The 13,612-nt window shown below is 34.1% G+C and overlaps 2 protein-coding genes across 2 annotated transcripts; one reads left to right on the forward strand and one right to left on the reverse strand.

Annotated features, from left to right (window-relative positions):
• Nucleotides 1-292: 292 nt before the first annotated feature.
• LOC105771209 (protein SHI RELATED SEQUENCE 5) lies at nucleotides 293-2,860 on the forward strand. The gene is made up of 2 exons (XM_012592620.2): nucleotides 293-1,691; nucleotides 2,182-2,860. Exons 1-2 carry the CDS (start codon nucleotides 1,121-1,123, stop codon nucleotides 2,544-2,546), a joined length of 936 nt encoding a protein of 311 aa, XP_012448074.1. The 5' UTR covers nucleotides 293-1,120; the 3' UTR covers nucleotides 2,547-2,860.
• An 8,697-nt stretch (nucleotides 2,861-11,557) lies between these two features.
• LOC105771046 (cysteine proteinase 15A) lies at nucleotides 11,558-13,355 on the reverse strand. Its single transcript, XM_012592447.2, has 4 exons — nucleotides 12,863-13,355; nucleotides 12,637-12,756; nucleotides 12,134-12,380; nucleotides 11,558-12,037 (listed from the first exon to the last, which is right to left on the reverse strand). The coding sequence occupies exons 1-4, from the start codon at nucleotides 13,328-13,330 to the stop codon at nucleotides 11,745-11,747; spliced, it is 1,128 nt and encodes a 375-aa protein (XP_012447901.1). The 5' UTR covers nucleotides 13,331-13,355; the 3' UTR covers nucleotides 11,558-11,744.
• Nucleotides 13,356-13,612: the final 257 nt, after the last annotated feature.

Consider the following 13,612-nt stretch of genomic DNA (forward strand, 5'->3'; position numbering starts at 1 on the left):
TTTACGGAAAATAAAATACCCGCACGGGACATATGCAGACACGGAAATTTTGCATACTAACAAGATCTCATTACAGAACATTTTTTCGCCGTTGGATTCAACATCACTGACAGATGTTATGTGAAAGTAATCCATTTTTTTTTTCTCTTCTGCTTTTCTTTTTTAGTTAAGAAATAGATTGCTTGTTATATGAGAAGATTAAAGGGGCAAAAAAGAGAGAGTGAGAAGGGGTGAAAATCAATCAAATTACAAGGACGGTCAGATAAAGTACTAGCGGGTTTTCCGGTGCAAGGACGAATAAGGAAAAGCTGATGCTGTGCCACGTGGGGAGAATAAGGAACGTATGATGGACATGCAACGGCGGAGATTCAAACCTTTAGTTGATTAGATTCATTGAAACTGGAAGTGAACTGTAGACTGTAGAGAAGTGCCCAGAGACATATATTTTCTTGCATCTTTGTGTTTTTTTATTTTCTTTTCTTCTATATCTCTCTCTTTTCTCACTTGCATTACTCAACAAAAACCAAAGATTTATATCAAGTTGTTCTTTTTGTTAGAATTTTAGACAGAAATAGAGGAGTGGGCAAGTTTTGTAATAAATGAGCTGAGAGTGTAGGAGAGAGCGGGGTGCAGTTCTCATGGCGGCGTTGCAGGGGCTCTAATTCCGTGCCATTATTGCTGGGAATTGAAGGGAGAGAGGAGGGGGTGGGAGTGAGATAAGTCCAGGAAACCATCGTCGTTTGTTTTTATTACCCTAAAAGTTTTTAACCTCAAAAGTCGAAAAAAAAAACCCAAAGATCACAAAAGAAATTAAAACAGGCCCTTGTATTAAATTCTAGTTATTGAGGGGGAGGGGAGAGGGGTAGATATAGCAGAAATAGCAAAGATCGGGTCAAAACAAAAAAAAACCCCTACAAACATTCACAGACTAACAGTGGGCTTTAAAAACTGACCAGAAAAAGCTTCCACAGTTGAAACCCATAAAGACCCCAAGGAAAATCCAACCAGCTCATCACACTAGTGTGATCTGGCGGTGGAGGGTGTGGGGTACTAAATAGGGTGTTTCTGCTATGGATTTTTGGTCAAAATTGAGATTGGTTTCAGCTTTTGGGTGCAACAAATGGCTGGCTTCTTCTATCTAGGTGGACGTGAAGGAGCTGCTTCAGGCAAACAAGAAGGGGAAAATAAAGAAGAGAACCTTTATTTTTACAGAAACGAGGAGATCTACAACAAAGGGTTTGAGATATGGCCGCAGTATTATTACCAACAGCAAAACGTCAACAATTTGTCGTTTGGAGCGGGTCCTAGTCGAAGAACAACCGGATTTAATCTCTCCGATGAGTCGTCTTCGAGATCAGCAGGGTTCACGGTTATGAGACAAGGAGGTATGAACTGTCAAGATTGTGGTAACCAAGCTAAGAAAGATTGTGCGCATTTGAGATGCCGGACTTGTTGCAAGAGCCGAGGGTTTCAGTGCCAAACTCACGTTAAGAGTACATGGGTTCCTGCTGCTAAAAGGCGAGAGAGGCAGCAACAACTCGCAGCTTTGCAACAAACACAACAGCAGCAGCAGCAGCAAAATCAACAACAAGAACACCAACAACTGTTTAGAGGAGACAATCCCAAAAGGCAGAGAGATAATCATGGTTCTCCCTCTCTTGCCTGCACTCGTTTATCCCCCACCACGTCAGGTAAAGTCGTACTAGTTCACAATACAAAGACAAATCCAAAAGACACCCCCCGCCCCAAAAAAAAAGCAAGAAAAAAACATGAATGCAAGTTTTTTGGATTCTTTTGAAATGAAACCTTGTAAAGGTCTATGATGGAGAATTTTCAAGAACCGCGTATTTGCAAACATAGACAAAAGTTTAATTTGGTAAGTTGTTGAGGAATTCCAATGACTTCCAGCAGTACCTAGTGCCCCAGCAAGACCGTATCATTTGCGTGTGAGCAAGTCCACCTCCATAGTCACCCAACCAACTGCTTTTCCTTTTCTTTTTTCTTCTTTTTCCCATTAATTCTGCCACTGTTTGCTGGAAAAACTGACGAATATGTCCCATAAAAATCGGGAAAAATTTTCAAACAAATCTTCTTTTGTTACTTTTCCAGTTTAGTAAGTTTGATTATTAATATTATTATCGTTATTATTTTTGTATGCTGTTGAACTTTGAAAAATATTAGGGTTGGAACTGGGCCAATTCCCTCCCGAAGTTAGTTCTCCAGCAGTGTTCCGCTGTGTAAAAGTAAGCGCTATGGACGACGTAGAGGGGGAGTTTGCATATCAAACGGCTGTAAACATCGCAGGTCATGTATTCAAGGGAATTCTCTACGATCGAGGCCCTGAAAGTCGTTATACTAGTGGCGGTGAAAGCTCTCAGCAACTCAATCTCATCACAACTGCTTCTACTACTGCAGCAGCTGCTACAACGACAACAACAGCTACTACCAGCGATCCAGGCACAAGTATGATTGACCCTTCCCTTTATCCAGCTCCACTTAATGCTTTCATTGCCGGTACGCAATTCTTCCCACCTCCAAGGTCTTGATTTACAGGCATGTCTCCAATTGTTCCACTCTCCACACTGATCTCTATAGGAGCTGTTCCCTTTCTTTTAGCAAAAAACTTCCATTTGTCAGAAACGACTCTAGATTGTTGGACTTTAGTTCTCATTTTTATTTGTGGTCCTTTTTTTTTTTTAATTATCTAGTATGTCAAACATTAATTAACACCCACCGAAGAGCATTGTAATTGAAATGAGAATTTAAACTTTTGAGGATGGATATGAATATTGGGGGAGGGCGTTGGTTGATTTTTGTTTTCGAATTTCAATTCAGATTTCCAGTGCTTTTGTTATTCTTCCCATCGATGATTAGCCCTTTGTTTTTCGATTTGAGCGCACTTAATGTAGCATGTGGATGTGCGCTTTTTTGGGTGTGAATTATTTTTTTGTTTCTTCGTGTATATTTGGAATTTGGTTGGTTTTGAACTCGAAGCCGCTTTTCCCCATTTATTCGTCTGCGTGGCCGATGGAAATGGGACGAGAAAACTAGGTTTCGTGTTCGGCTAACCAAAGAATTTTAATGTCTCCTTTTTCTTCAATTTTTAAATCCCTCAAAACCTTTACTGGAAAGAGAGAGAAAGAAAAAAAAAACAAAAAGAAAGGAAGCCGAAGCCCATGAACCAGCTTTACAAGTCTTTCATGCATTGGCAAATGAAAATCCTGGTAATCCATTCCATTCCAAAAAAGCAAAACCATGAAAGATCTCATCCTCCGTCTCCCTCTCTTTTTGAAAGAGAATGTACGTATTTCTTTACGTATTAATATATCAACTTCTATGGGGCATTTATATCAGCTACTGATTACCCCCTGCAAATTAGAAATGCAGGCACTTGAATAGACCTGCATGGATGTGATCCTCTGCTAGAAGGGAAAAACCCTTGCTCATTTGCCAAAAACTTTTAATGATTCTCTGCAACTTTGTGCATGTGATCACGTTACATTTAGCCTGAGACTGATGTCTTTGCGGCTATCTAGTGAGATGCTTCTGTTTTTCTAGGCTTCTAGAATTATCCCTTGGGGGAAGCAAACAGAAAGATTATGAAACTTTCCTAAGTTACTAGTTTCTGGCTCAAAAAATGTGCTCTGATCATCTTTTTACTTGACGTTGTTGAGTGTAAGGGAGGATATTGACGGAGGCTGTCATCATCCCAATGATATTGGAAGTTGGAACTTTAATGCATCGTTTTGTTACCATGGAAAATCTTTGATTCAAGGAGTAATTCTAATGGAGGGTATAAGAATTCACCACCATGACCAACATTTTCTAGATGGGGATGAATCTTCATGATCTTGAAATGGCGGTGAATAGGGAAAACAACCTTGTAGGAATTGTTTTGGAGAGGTGCTTCGAGTCTTTGTTGGATACGTAGTTAAGTTAGTATTTGTTTAAATAGGTTGTGTAGATAGTAAAGAATACTGTCGCTGCATGAAGTCCATGCATCTAAAACTTTATAGAAATGCGTCAGGTTTTAAGATTATCATAATACCTTTACCGTAATTTATCGGCATAACCTTACTAAAATTGCACTTTTCGATTTCCTAAGTTAAAGATTGTTTTTAGCAATACTAGGAACAATACAAATGTCTTAATTATATACTAGGTGTACACCCACGTGGATGAAAAGGCTGAAGGATAAAGTTTAAGTATTTTGAAAGCACGGTTCTTAGGATCAAATTTTATCATGGGTCACTATTTTTTTGATTTATTTGAAAAGAAACATAAGAATACCGAGACTAATTTATTTTAAAATTGATATTCATGACTGTATCTTTACCCTATGAGTTAAGTCATAATGGAAATTTCTGCATGCTAAATTACTGTGCTAAATATTATGAAATGATGGTAGTTCAAATAAAGTACTGGTTAAGATCATCAGAAGAGGCAAAAATATTATATCATACTTAAGGTATAGGGGCATGCATGGCTGGCTATTTCGAAGCAAGAGTCAAGTTTCTTTCTCGGATTCCTTCCTCCATTTCATCAATGTAATAATCCCTCACGTTTTTCATACTGAACCAAATAATGATGAATATAATAGAATTATCTTTTTTATTTTATTCAAATAATATAGATTTTAGAAATTTAAACACAAATATATAGAAATTTTATCAGTTAGGGTTTTTTTTTTTTAAATTTGGCTGTTGTTCTAGAATTTGAAACAATAAGCTTTGAAATGCAAAAGTATATTTGTTTGTTTGATTAAGCACCGAAATGTGAAGACAAAATTATGGCTACAGTATGTGAAGAGACTTGACGAGGGAATTATATTCATAAATCTTTAAAAGAGGGTTTGCATGTGGGAGGTCGATGGGGAAATTATAAAATTTCTAATATTTGATGAATGACAGCAATGCATGTGGGCTTCGGCATGCTTTCTTCTTCGTGATGACACCACTTGTAATTGACAATCGCTATCCTAAATCAGATGCATCCGAAGAATATGGCACCTAATTCTTCAGTGAAAAGCAAGACTTTCCTGCGCAGCCCCCACAACACTAGAAAAAAAGGTAAAAAGGAAAGCAGCTAACTACTTATTTCTTATAGGTTGAAATAAATACAATAATTTGGTTTACTGTTTTAATATATTATTTTTTGTTTTTTTTGGGGGGTTCACGTGTAATTTTTTAATTATCCATATAAATTGCACCATCTTGAACTTAATGTGATAGTTTATACTTTAATTCCAACTTAAAAGTTAATTATTTTATATATTAAGCTTAATAATACGATTCTCACTGAATCCTAGTTTAGGTAACCGGTAGGTAAGATGAGTTGATGGTGTGGGTGAGTATAAATCACACGATTTGGGACAAGAATTAAATCAGAAAAGATGGTTTATTTGGTTTCAACATTGATGGAGACTGTTGAGACAGAAGATCTCAGCTTGGCCATACTTGAGAGTAAAGGAAAGGACCGATTTAGCTGACCAATGCTAACCGAGTTTGGCGTAATCATTAACCATCGAGAGGGGACACTGTAGCTACCTTTCTTTTCCGGAACTTGCCCAAGTTATTGAATTGACAGCTGACACTTGAAAAAGAGTGTTGGTCCCGATTTGAGGTCTCCCGTAACAAATGGTGCTAGGGTTTCCAGTATCCTACAATAGGCTGTTATAGGGTTGTGAATTTAAGGTTTTTGGAATAAGGACATATCGTCAACAGCGGCTTGTGAATCCACTTGTAGTAGCCTCTTGTGATATTGGCTCTGTGTTTGCTGCTCTGCTGCAAATTTTTGTGGTCCAAAAACTCGATTTTGTTTCATCAGAATGGATCGTTGTGATTTCCATGCCTAAACAGATTGTTGGGCTGCTCTTTGCTTGTGAAGCTATATAAAGCTCATTGCACCTATTGCAGGCTAGAGCGAACTGAAACATTGGCAAAAGGACTTGAGAATTAATGGAAGCGCCATTTTTATTTTTATGCATGTAATTATGGTGCAGATAACCGGAAAGAAAATTAGTACATGAAATTCACGCAAACCTTGAGACTTTATGTTGCTATTGCTACAGAATTAATGTTTGTTATGCATAAATTGTTTTTTCTTCCCTTTGTCTAATTGTCTTAGTTAAGAATAAATTGTTGGAGTATACCTGTTCTGAGAAACTCCAAATTCCCATGACAAAATTAGCTTTGAAGCTTTAAGACCGATGAACATCAAACATGTCTGTTCTATTTTTTGCAAAAAAGATTAATGAATAAATTTACTGCAAATCATTCCCTGGCCCTGTTGGGCCCATATTACAAACATTCAAATGGGTCATAAGAAAAGGGTCCATTCTTTTTTATCCTTTATAAATTGGAGAGTTGCTTTTGTTAATTGGAAAAGAGAATTAGCGACAGTTGATCCACAAATGAGATGCCTTTGGGTCCGTCCGGGACGGCGTCGTTAGTCATTTTCAATTTTCCTTGCACTCCACCCAACAAAAAGCGCTAGAAAGCGACGGTGAAATAGAGAGAGTCAAATTGGGGAAGACGAGCAAAAACAGTAAACCAATCATCACCAGCGGTCGTGAGGCGCCTGAGTACCCATCTCCGGCTAGGAAATTTCCTAAGCTTGTATGACACATTATATAAATTTAATTTAAAGGGTAAACTACACTATTAATTATTAAATTATGGATAAATTTTCGTTTTAATTATTTAAGTTAAACAATAAAATTTAGTTATTGAACAATCTAAAAGGTTTTTTTTAAGTGATTGGGTTGTTAAAATTCATGTTATATGGCTTTGTTTGTTTGCACTACAAGCGCCAATTGAAAGTTCTACTTCCCCTTCTCTTCTACCATTCATTTCTTTTTCATTAGACAGTTTTGAATATCATGAATCTACGAACTAAAATCAAACAGCCTTTTTTGTCAATCTTCAACATTGACCGTCAAATCATTTGGATCTAAGGTATAATCCTCCGCTTGTCGATGGGTATTGATCCACCATATCGATCATGAAATCATCGCTTGGTTAAAAACTTAATAACCAAGTGACTTAAATAAAAACTTTTAAATAGTTCAATGGCCAAATTGTAACTTTTTAAGTAATCAAATGAAAATTTACTCATAGTTTAATGACTAATTGTGTAGTTTATCTATATTGAAATCACTAATTTTTTGGATAAACTATTAAAATTGTCACTTTGTTTGCCTCAGATGACATTTTAGTCACTTATATTTGAAATATTACGTTTTAGTCACTTACGTTACCGTATTGTAACATTTTAGTAACTAAGCCATTAATTACCATTAACGGTGTAATGGTAAGCTGGTGTGTCATGTTAAATCATAATTTCAAACGAAAATTTTAGGTTAAGTTCTACAATTGGTCCCTATATTTTTTTTTCATTTTGGGCAATTAATTTTTTTCTTTTATGTTCTTTTAACTTCTTTTTTTCCGTTCTCTTCTCCTTCTCCCTCTGTTTTTCTCCCTTCTCCATTTCTTTTAACGTAGTTTTTTTTATGTTTCTCATATGTTAAAACTAGTCCACAAGCTTTCTCACTCGAAAAAATTAAATTGTTCAAAAAAATAAAAGTATAGGGAATAATTTTAACAAATGAAAAACATAGAAAAACTACGTTAAAATAAATAGAGAAAGGAGGAAAACAGAGGGAGAAACAGAAGAGAGTGGAAAAGAAAGGAAAGTTAAAAGAACATAAAAGAAAAAAAATTAAATTGCTTAAAACGAAAAATATGGGACGGATTGTATAAATTAACCTAAATTTTTTGTTTGAAATGATGATTTAACGTGCCACGTCAGCTTATCGTTAACTTACACCGTTGATGAAAATTAAAGACTTAGTGACTAAAATGTTACAACGCGATAACATGTAACACACCCAACCCGTATCCCTCACCGGAACTAGGTTACGGAGCATTATCGGAGATTACAGATCAAACAGACAGAAATCTCAAACATTTTATATCATCAAAACAAGTCATCAAAGCATCATTTTAATCCAAATTATAAACTCTCCAAAATAGATCTTATAACTTCATTTACAATCAAACCACAAAAAAAACTAATATTTAGACACTCTAGGTACATGCCGACACAGAGAAATAAACATCACCATATTTGAGTTTGGGATCGTTGTTGGATGCTGAATCAGCGATCAAACTTTAGTACTTTACCTGCACACGGAAAATAAAACCGTATGCTGAGTAAAAACTCAGTGGTATTTCTATAATCCGAATTTTTTAAGAAATAAAACAATAAAATATGTATAATAAAATGTTAAGCACAATTGAACATTTCAAATCACACAATACTCAATTGCCATCACTTGCTATATATAATACATTTCCATAATTTATTCACGTAACATTTAAAAAATGACACTATTCATTCCACAATCAATTTATGAATATATAACTCGTGTATTTCATGTATTTACAACATATTTCACATTCTATTTTTAGTTTACTATATTATATTCTTAGGCCAAAGTAGATTTTATAGAACACACTGGATATACGAAACAAATACAGAGGTGCATTATTATGTATTAATGAATAGAGAGCACTAAAGTGCTATACAGAGAGCACAGATGTGCTAAACGGAGAGCACTGTCGTGCTAGTAATCAGAGAGCACCAACGTGTTAATAATCAGAGAGTGCGCTAAAGTTCCTTAATGGCATGCCACTAATATCCCAGTAGTTCTAAATTTCGTCTACTTGGGCATTAAAACTAAATTTTACACATATAAAAAACAATCCAATTATCATATTTGCACAATTTCACATTTACACATATATATTCATAATATATATATATATTCAATTGGATTCAACCATTTCAAGACAATCCATTTCAATTATAAAACACAATAATTCTCACCTCAATCACTTACTATAACATTTAATCAAAATACAACAATTAATAATTAGATTCGGATTATAGAAATACAAACCAGGAATTCCGAGCTATTCCTTGTCACTATATTTTTCCCCTTTTTAGTTTAGAATTCCAGTACAACACCATTCCCACATTAAATATTTCAAATTTTACTCAATATTTGCCTTTAGTCCCTGAACCGAGACTAAATTTTATTCTCAAAACTAATTTCATATTTTCATTCCATTCCCACTTTAAACTAATTTAACTCTCTAATTTCACCATAAATCCCTAATTTTGAATTCTCTGAATTTAGTCCCTACTATTCAAAACTTATGTTTTATTTTACAAATCAACCCTTTGCTAACTCCTAACTTAAAATTCAATCAATTTAACCCCTAATTCATCAATTAATTCAACATGAACAACATCTAAAAATTTACTGACTTTCAAATTTTCAACTTAAATCAAATAGTATTTTGTTCTAGGATTCCAAAAACATCAAAATTATAAGAAAATGGACTAATTTAACTTACCAAATGAGCTTGGAACTTCAAAACCCCAATTTTCCCTTTTCTTTCTTTCCTTCCTTCTCTTCTCTGTTTCGTTTTAAGCTTTCTGTTTCCTTTGTTCTTTTTATTTCATTTCTTTATTTTGTTTTGATTAATTAATATAATATAATAATATTTTAATCTAAAATATATTATACTTAAATAATAAATGAATTATACATATTATTACAAATGTATGTATATATTTTTATTACACATGTATTTTATTATTACCACACAAGTGTCACATTTTGGTTTATTTATTAATTTAGTCCATTGATTTTTTCTATTTCATAATTAAACTTTCACAATCAATTTAATTTAGTCCTTTTATCTAATTAATCTTAATTAAGTCAAACTCACCTTATCAAAACCTAATTAACTACACACAACTAGCTTCGTAAATATTTATTAAAAATACTTACGAATCTGATTTACCGGAACGGAGTCCCGAAAATGCATTTTTAAAAAAAAATACATTTGACTCGTAAATATTAAATAATAATATTTACGAACTTACTCGTCGGATTTAGTGGCCTCGAACCACTATTTCCGACACCACTAAAAATCGGGCTGTTACATAATATAAGTGACTAAAACATAACATTTCAAATATAAGTGACTAAAATGTAATCTGAGATAAATAAAAATGACTATTTTAATAGTTTACCCTAATTTTTTAAATAAATAAGCACTAGTTCTTTTAGCCGTTAATTGTGTTAATTAATTTATCGTTTCAAGAAAATATGTAGAATTAAAATTTTAAACTGTGAATTTAAATTGATTGAAATAATTGGAATCATAAAATTGTGATAGTGTATAAATAAAGATATTTTTTTGGTGATTATTTTGTACAAAAGGCAATAGAAAGTTTTCATTCTACACGGGGAGTTAAGATTTTACAACATATTTTATTTATTTAAATGCAATTTAATGACACATGTCAAATTTTAATTTGCTTGTGAAATTAAAATTTTCACCACAAGTGCACTAAATAGTTATCCTTATTTAATTTTTATATAAATAAATATCAAGAAAAAATATTTGGTATATTCTTTTAATAATTTACAATATCTCTATATGACACTTGTCACCTCTCTAATCCTACTTATTGAGTCTAAAAACTTCAAATATTTCTCTTATTTATATAATGGCCTCTTCACAACTCTCAAATAGAAAGATATTGTGCTTTAGCGCACTCGAACCCATATCCTCTTGCACCGACAACAATGTCGATGTCAATCAAGTTAAAACTCAATTCAACATCATTTTTTATTTTTTAACTAATCAAAGAGAATCTTAAAATTATATCAATCCATGTTTATCATTATACGTTTATTCTTTGTGTTTTTAAATTCATAAAAGACAATACACCGTTTTAACATTATATATTTTATTTCAAAATTAAATATAAATAAATAAAATTTAAAAGATATATACAAGATTTTATCATCACAAATATTCAAATTTAATTACTATTAGTATAAATAATGACATTTTCCTAGCAAAAACTACAATGTTTTCAAGAGATTCGAATTCTACATTTCAACTATGAAGTATTTATACATATTCTTTTATTTTTAATTTCTTATACATATACAATAGGATACGGTGGTTCAAAACGTAATTTGTTTGATTTGAAACCAAAATCTTTTCAATTTGGTGAAGACGAGTTAGATGAAAGAAGATTTGATAATTATTAAATCTGACTGCATTTTATTTATATTTTAATTCAATTCGTTTAATTTATATTTTATTTATTGTTGAATCATATGAAAAACTCAGAAAGATCAATTAATTAAAAGAATAGTTTTTACCCTTTTATCATTATAAATAGAATGTTTTACCGGTTTAAGTCTCACACTCTACTTGTAATAAATTCTTTACACATTTGTAAATAGATATGTCGGTCGGTCGTTGCAAAATTAACAACAAAATAAGAATTATACAAAATTTAAACAATAACAACAAAATAGTAATAATAGAATAGCAAAATGGCAACAAAATAGTTTGTTTGAAATGATGATTTAAACGTGTAGTGAGTTTAATGGCTTTATGTCTAAAATATTAAATTTTAAATATAAGTGACTAAAATATAATCTGAAGTAAACAAATGTAACTATTTTAATAGTTTCCATTTATATATATATATTAAACGTCTTAATTAGAACACAAACATGAACATTAGCGATCTCCGACGGATAAGGTTATTGAGTTTCAAGGCACAGCATAGCAGGAAATAATACTTACTGATATATGTATTTATAACAATGCTAATGCTACTTACCATTTAGTTACAAAGCCAATCTAGTGTGATAGCTGCTGCCTTTTTAAAATATGCAAGGCAGATACACTGGACACCATGGAGTCCACTCCACAAACATTGTTACCTCTACAGATCTTGTAATATCCGTTCTCCCCCCAATTTTCTCCCCATGAATTCTTTATGATCCAGTAAGGCTTGTTCTTAAATCGAACCGGTGCATAACCAGCAGATCCATACCCTACAAGGAGGACTCCATGATCCAAATGTTTCCCACAAATATATGGGCATGAAACCCCGTGAATGTATGTCTGCATGAAAACGGCATTGATACCCACTGCAATAACCAAAGCAAACCATATATATTATATATGCATTCAGGCTACCAAGTTATGATGCCAACAGCCAAAAGGCATGAATTATCAAAATTTACCCGCAAGAGGGCCATGCTTAACCAAATTTGCAGCGATTTGGTCCTCATCAATGGATATGACGCTGAAGTTAGAAACAGAGGCAGCGATTTTGGTCTTGTCAAATTTGCAGGGACCACCGGCGTTCCCAGTGTAAGGATAGTCCTTCTCTCTCTCAAGTCCACCAGCTTTTATAGTGTACTCAAAAGCAGTAGTCATAAGCCCACCATTACACCCTGAGTCACACGCACCATATTCTTGTGGATCACACTGCAAAAATACCCAATTGTTGATGTTTGTTAGATACAAAGCGCCTAATATGAGTTTTATGGCAGTAGTCAAGGCAACCACCAAGAACACTGATAGTTTTAAGTTAAATTTGGCACTGGAATTGCAGCAAAAAGCCACGCAAAACACAACAAGAAATGATCTTCTAGGGATTAAATGCAGCAAGGGGCAGATATTTCCCTCCTCTAAAGCATCAATTTACAGATTTAATAATAAAAGAAAGGGAAAAAAATGAAACCTCGTGATCACAATCAACAAGCTGCTGTTCGCTCAAGCTGACAAGCTCCCCTGTCGCCAAATAATGGGCTCCCTCCAAAGCTCCAGTCGTACTAAAGGACCAGCACGACCCACACGAGCCCTGCTTATCAATGCAATGTTTCAAAGCCATCATATTAGATAAAGTGAGGCCAGTTTTTTTTAACTAATCCATAGTAATAGAGCTAAAAAACTAAATTTGATAGTACCTGATCTTTAACGCCGGTAACGGCGCCTTGGTCGCGCCAGTCAAAGTCATCGGGTAAATCATCAGTCGGAAGAATAGGAGCCTTTTGAGCATCAGCCGGGAGTTTGAGCGGCTTCAAGCCGAGGAACTGACGACGGAACTCCGATGGAGTTAAATCGGAGAACTTCGTAACGCCGTGAAAGGCAGTGGGGTCCAGGAGCTGATGACGCTTGGCCCGGCGCATGTTAGCCTTGAAGACTCCCAATCGGTAATCGTGTTCCTCCTTGGTAGCGTATGTTTTCCCGAACTTAGACTTGAACAGCGTAAAGTGGTGCTCGGCGTTAAGGAGTTGGTCAACAAAATCTTCTTCGGCAACTCCGTCGGATGCCACTTGGCGTATCAGAGGGCCGTCGTTGCTGATGACTTCCGCGACCACCGCAGAAGCAACGACTGAGGAGAGGAGGAGGAAGAGAAGGGATAGGCGTTCCATTTTTAGGAAAGAACTTTATGAATTTAATGTGCAGAGACAAAGATATTATAACAGTGCTTCCTAGATTACTGTGAGTAGTTTTGACACGTTATCTGTTTTCATTGGTTGGGCGCCTGACAACTTGATCTAACTAAACAAAATGGGAAAAAGAAAATTGTTTTTTCATTGAAATAAAATTTTAAATGATTTTAAGAAAATTAAAAAAAAAATTCTACCTAGAATAATTCAAATACAAGAAAATACCATTGTTTTCAAAAAACTTAATCTATAATCCATAAATCA

The sequence above is a fragment of the Gossypium raimondii genome, chromosome 5 (genome assembly GCF_025698545.1).
Source record: "Gossypium raimondii isolate GPD5lz chromosome 5, ASM2569854v1, whole genome shotgun sequence".
Taxonomy (NCBI): Eukaryota; Viridiplantae; Streptophyta; class Magnoliopsida; order Malvales; family Malvaceae; genus Gossypium; species Gossypium raimondii.

Bases quoted from the DNA above. Each gene is read 5' to 3' on its own strand.
- LOC105771209 (XM_012592620.2), top strand. From the start codon at position 1,121: ATGGCTGGCTTCTTCTATCTAGGTGGACGTGAAGGAGCTGCTTCAGGC. The intron at 1,692-2,181 runs GTAAAGTCGTAC...GAAAAATATTAG, and splicing joins TTTATCCCCCACCACGTCAG to GGTTGGAACTGGGCCAATTC.
- LOC105771046 (XM_012592447.2), bottom strand. From the start codon at position 13,330: ATGGAACGCCTATCCCTTCTCTTCCTCCTCCTCTCCTCAGTCGTTGCT. The intron at 12,757-12,862 runs GTACTATCAAAT...ATTGATAAGCAG, and splicing joins TTACCGGCGTTAAAGATCAG to GGCTCGTGTGGGTCGTGCTG. The intron at 12,038-12,133 runs GTAAATTTTGAT...TGGTTATTGCAG, and splicing joins TAAGCATGGCCCTCTTGCGG to TGGGTATCAATGCCGTTTTC.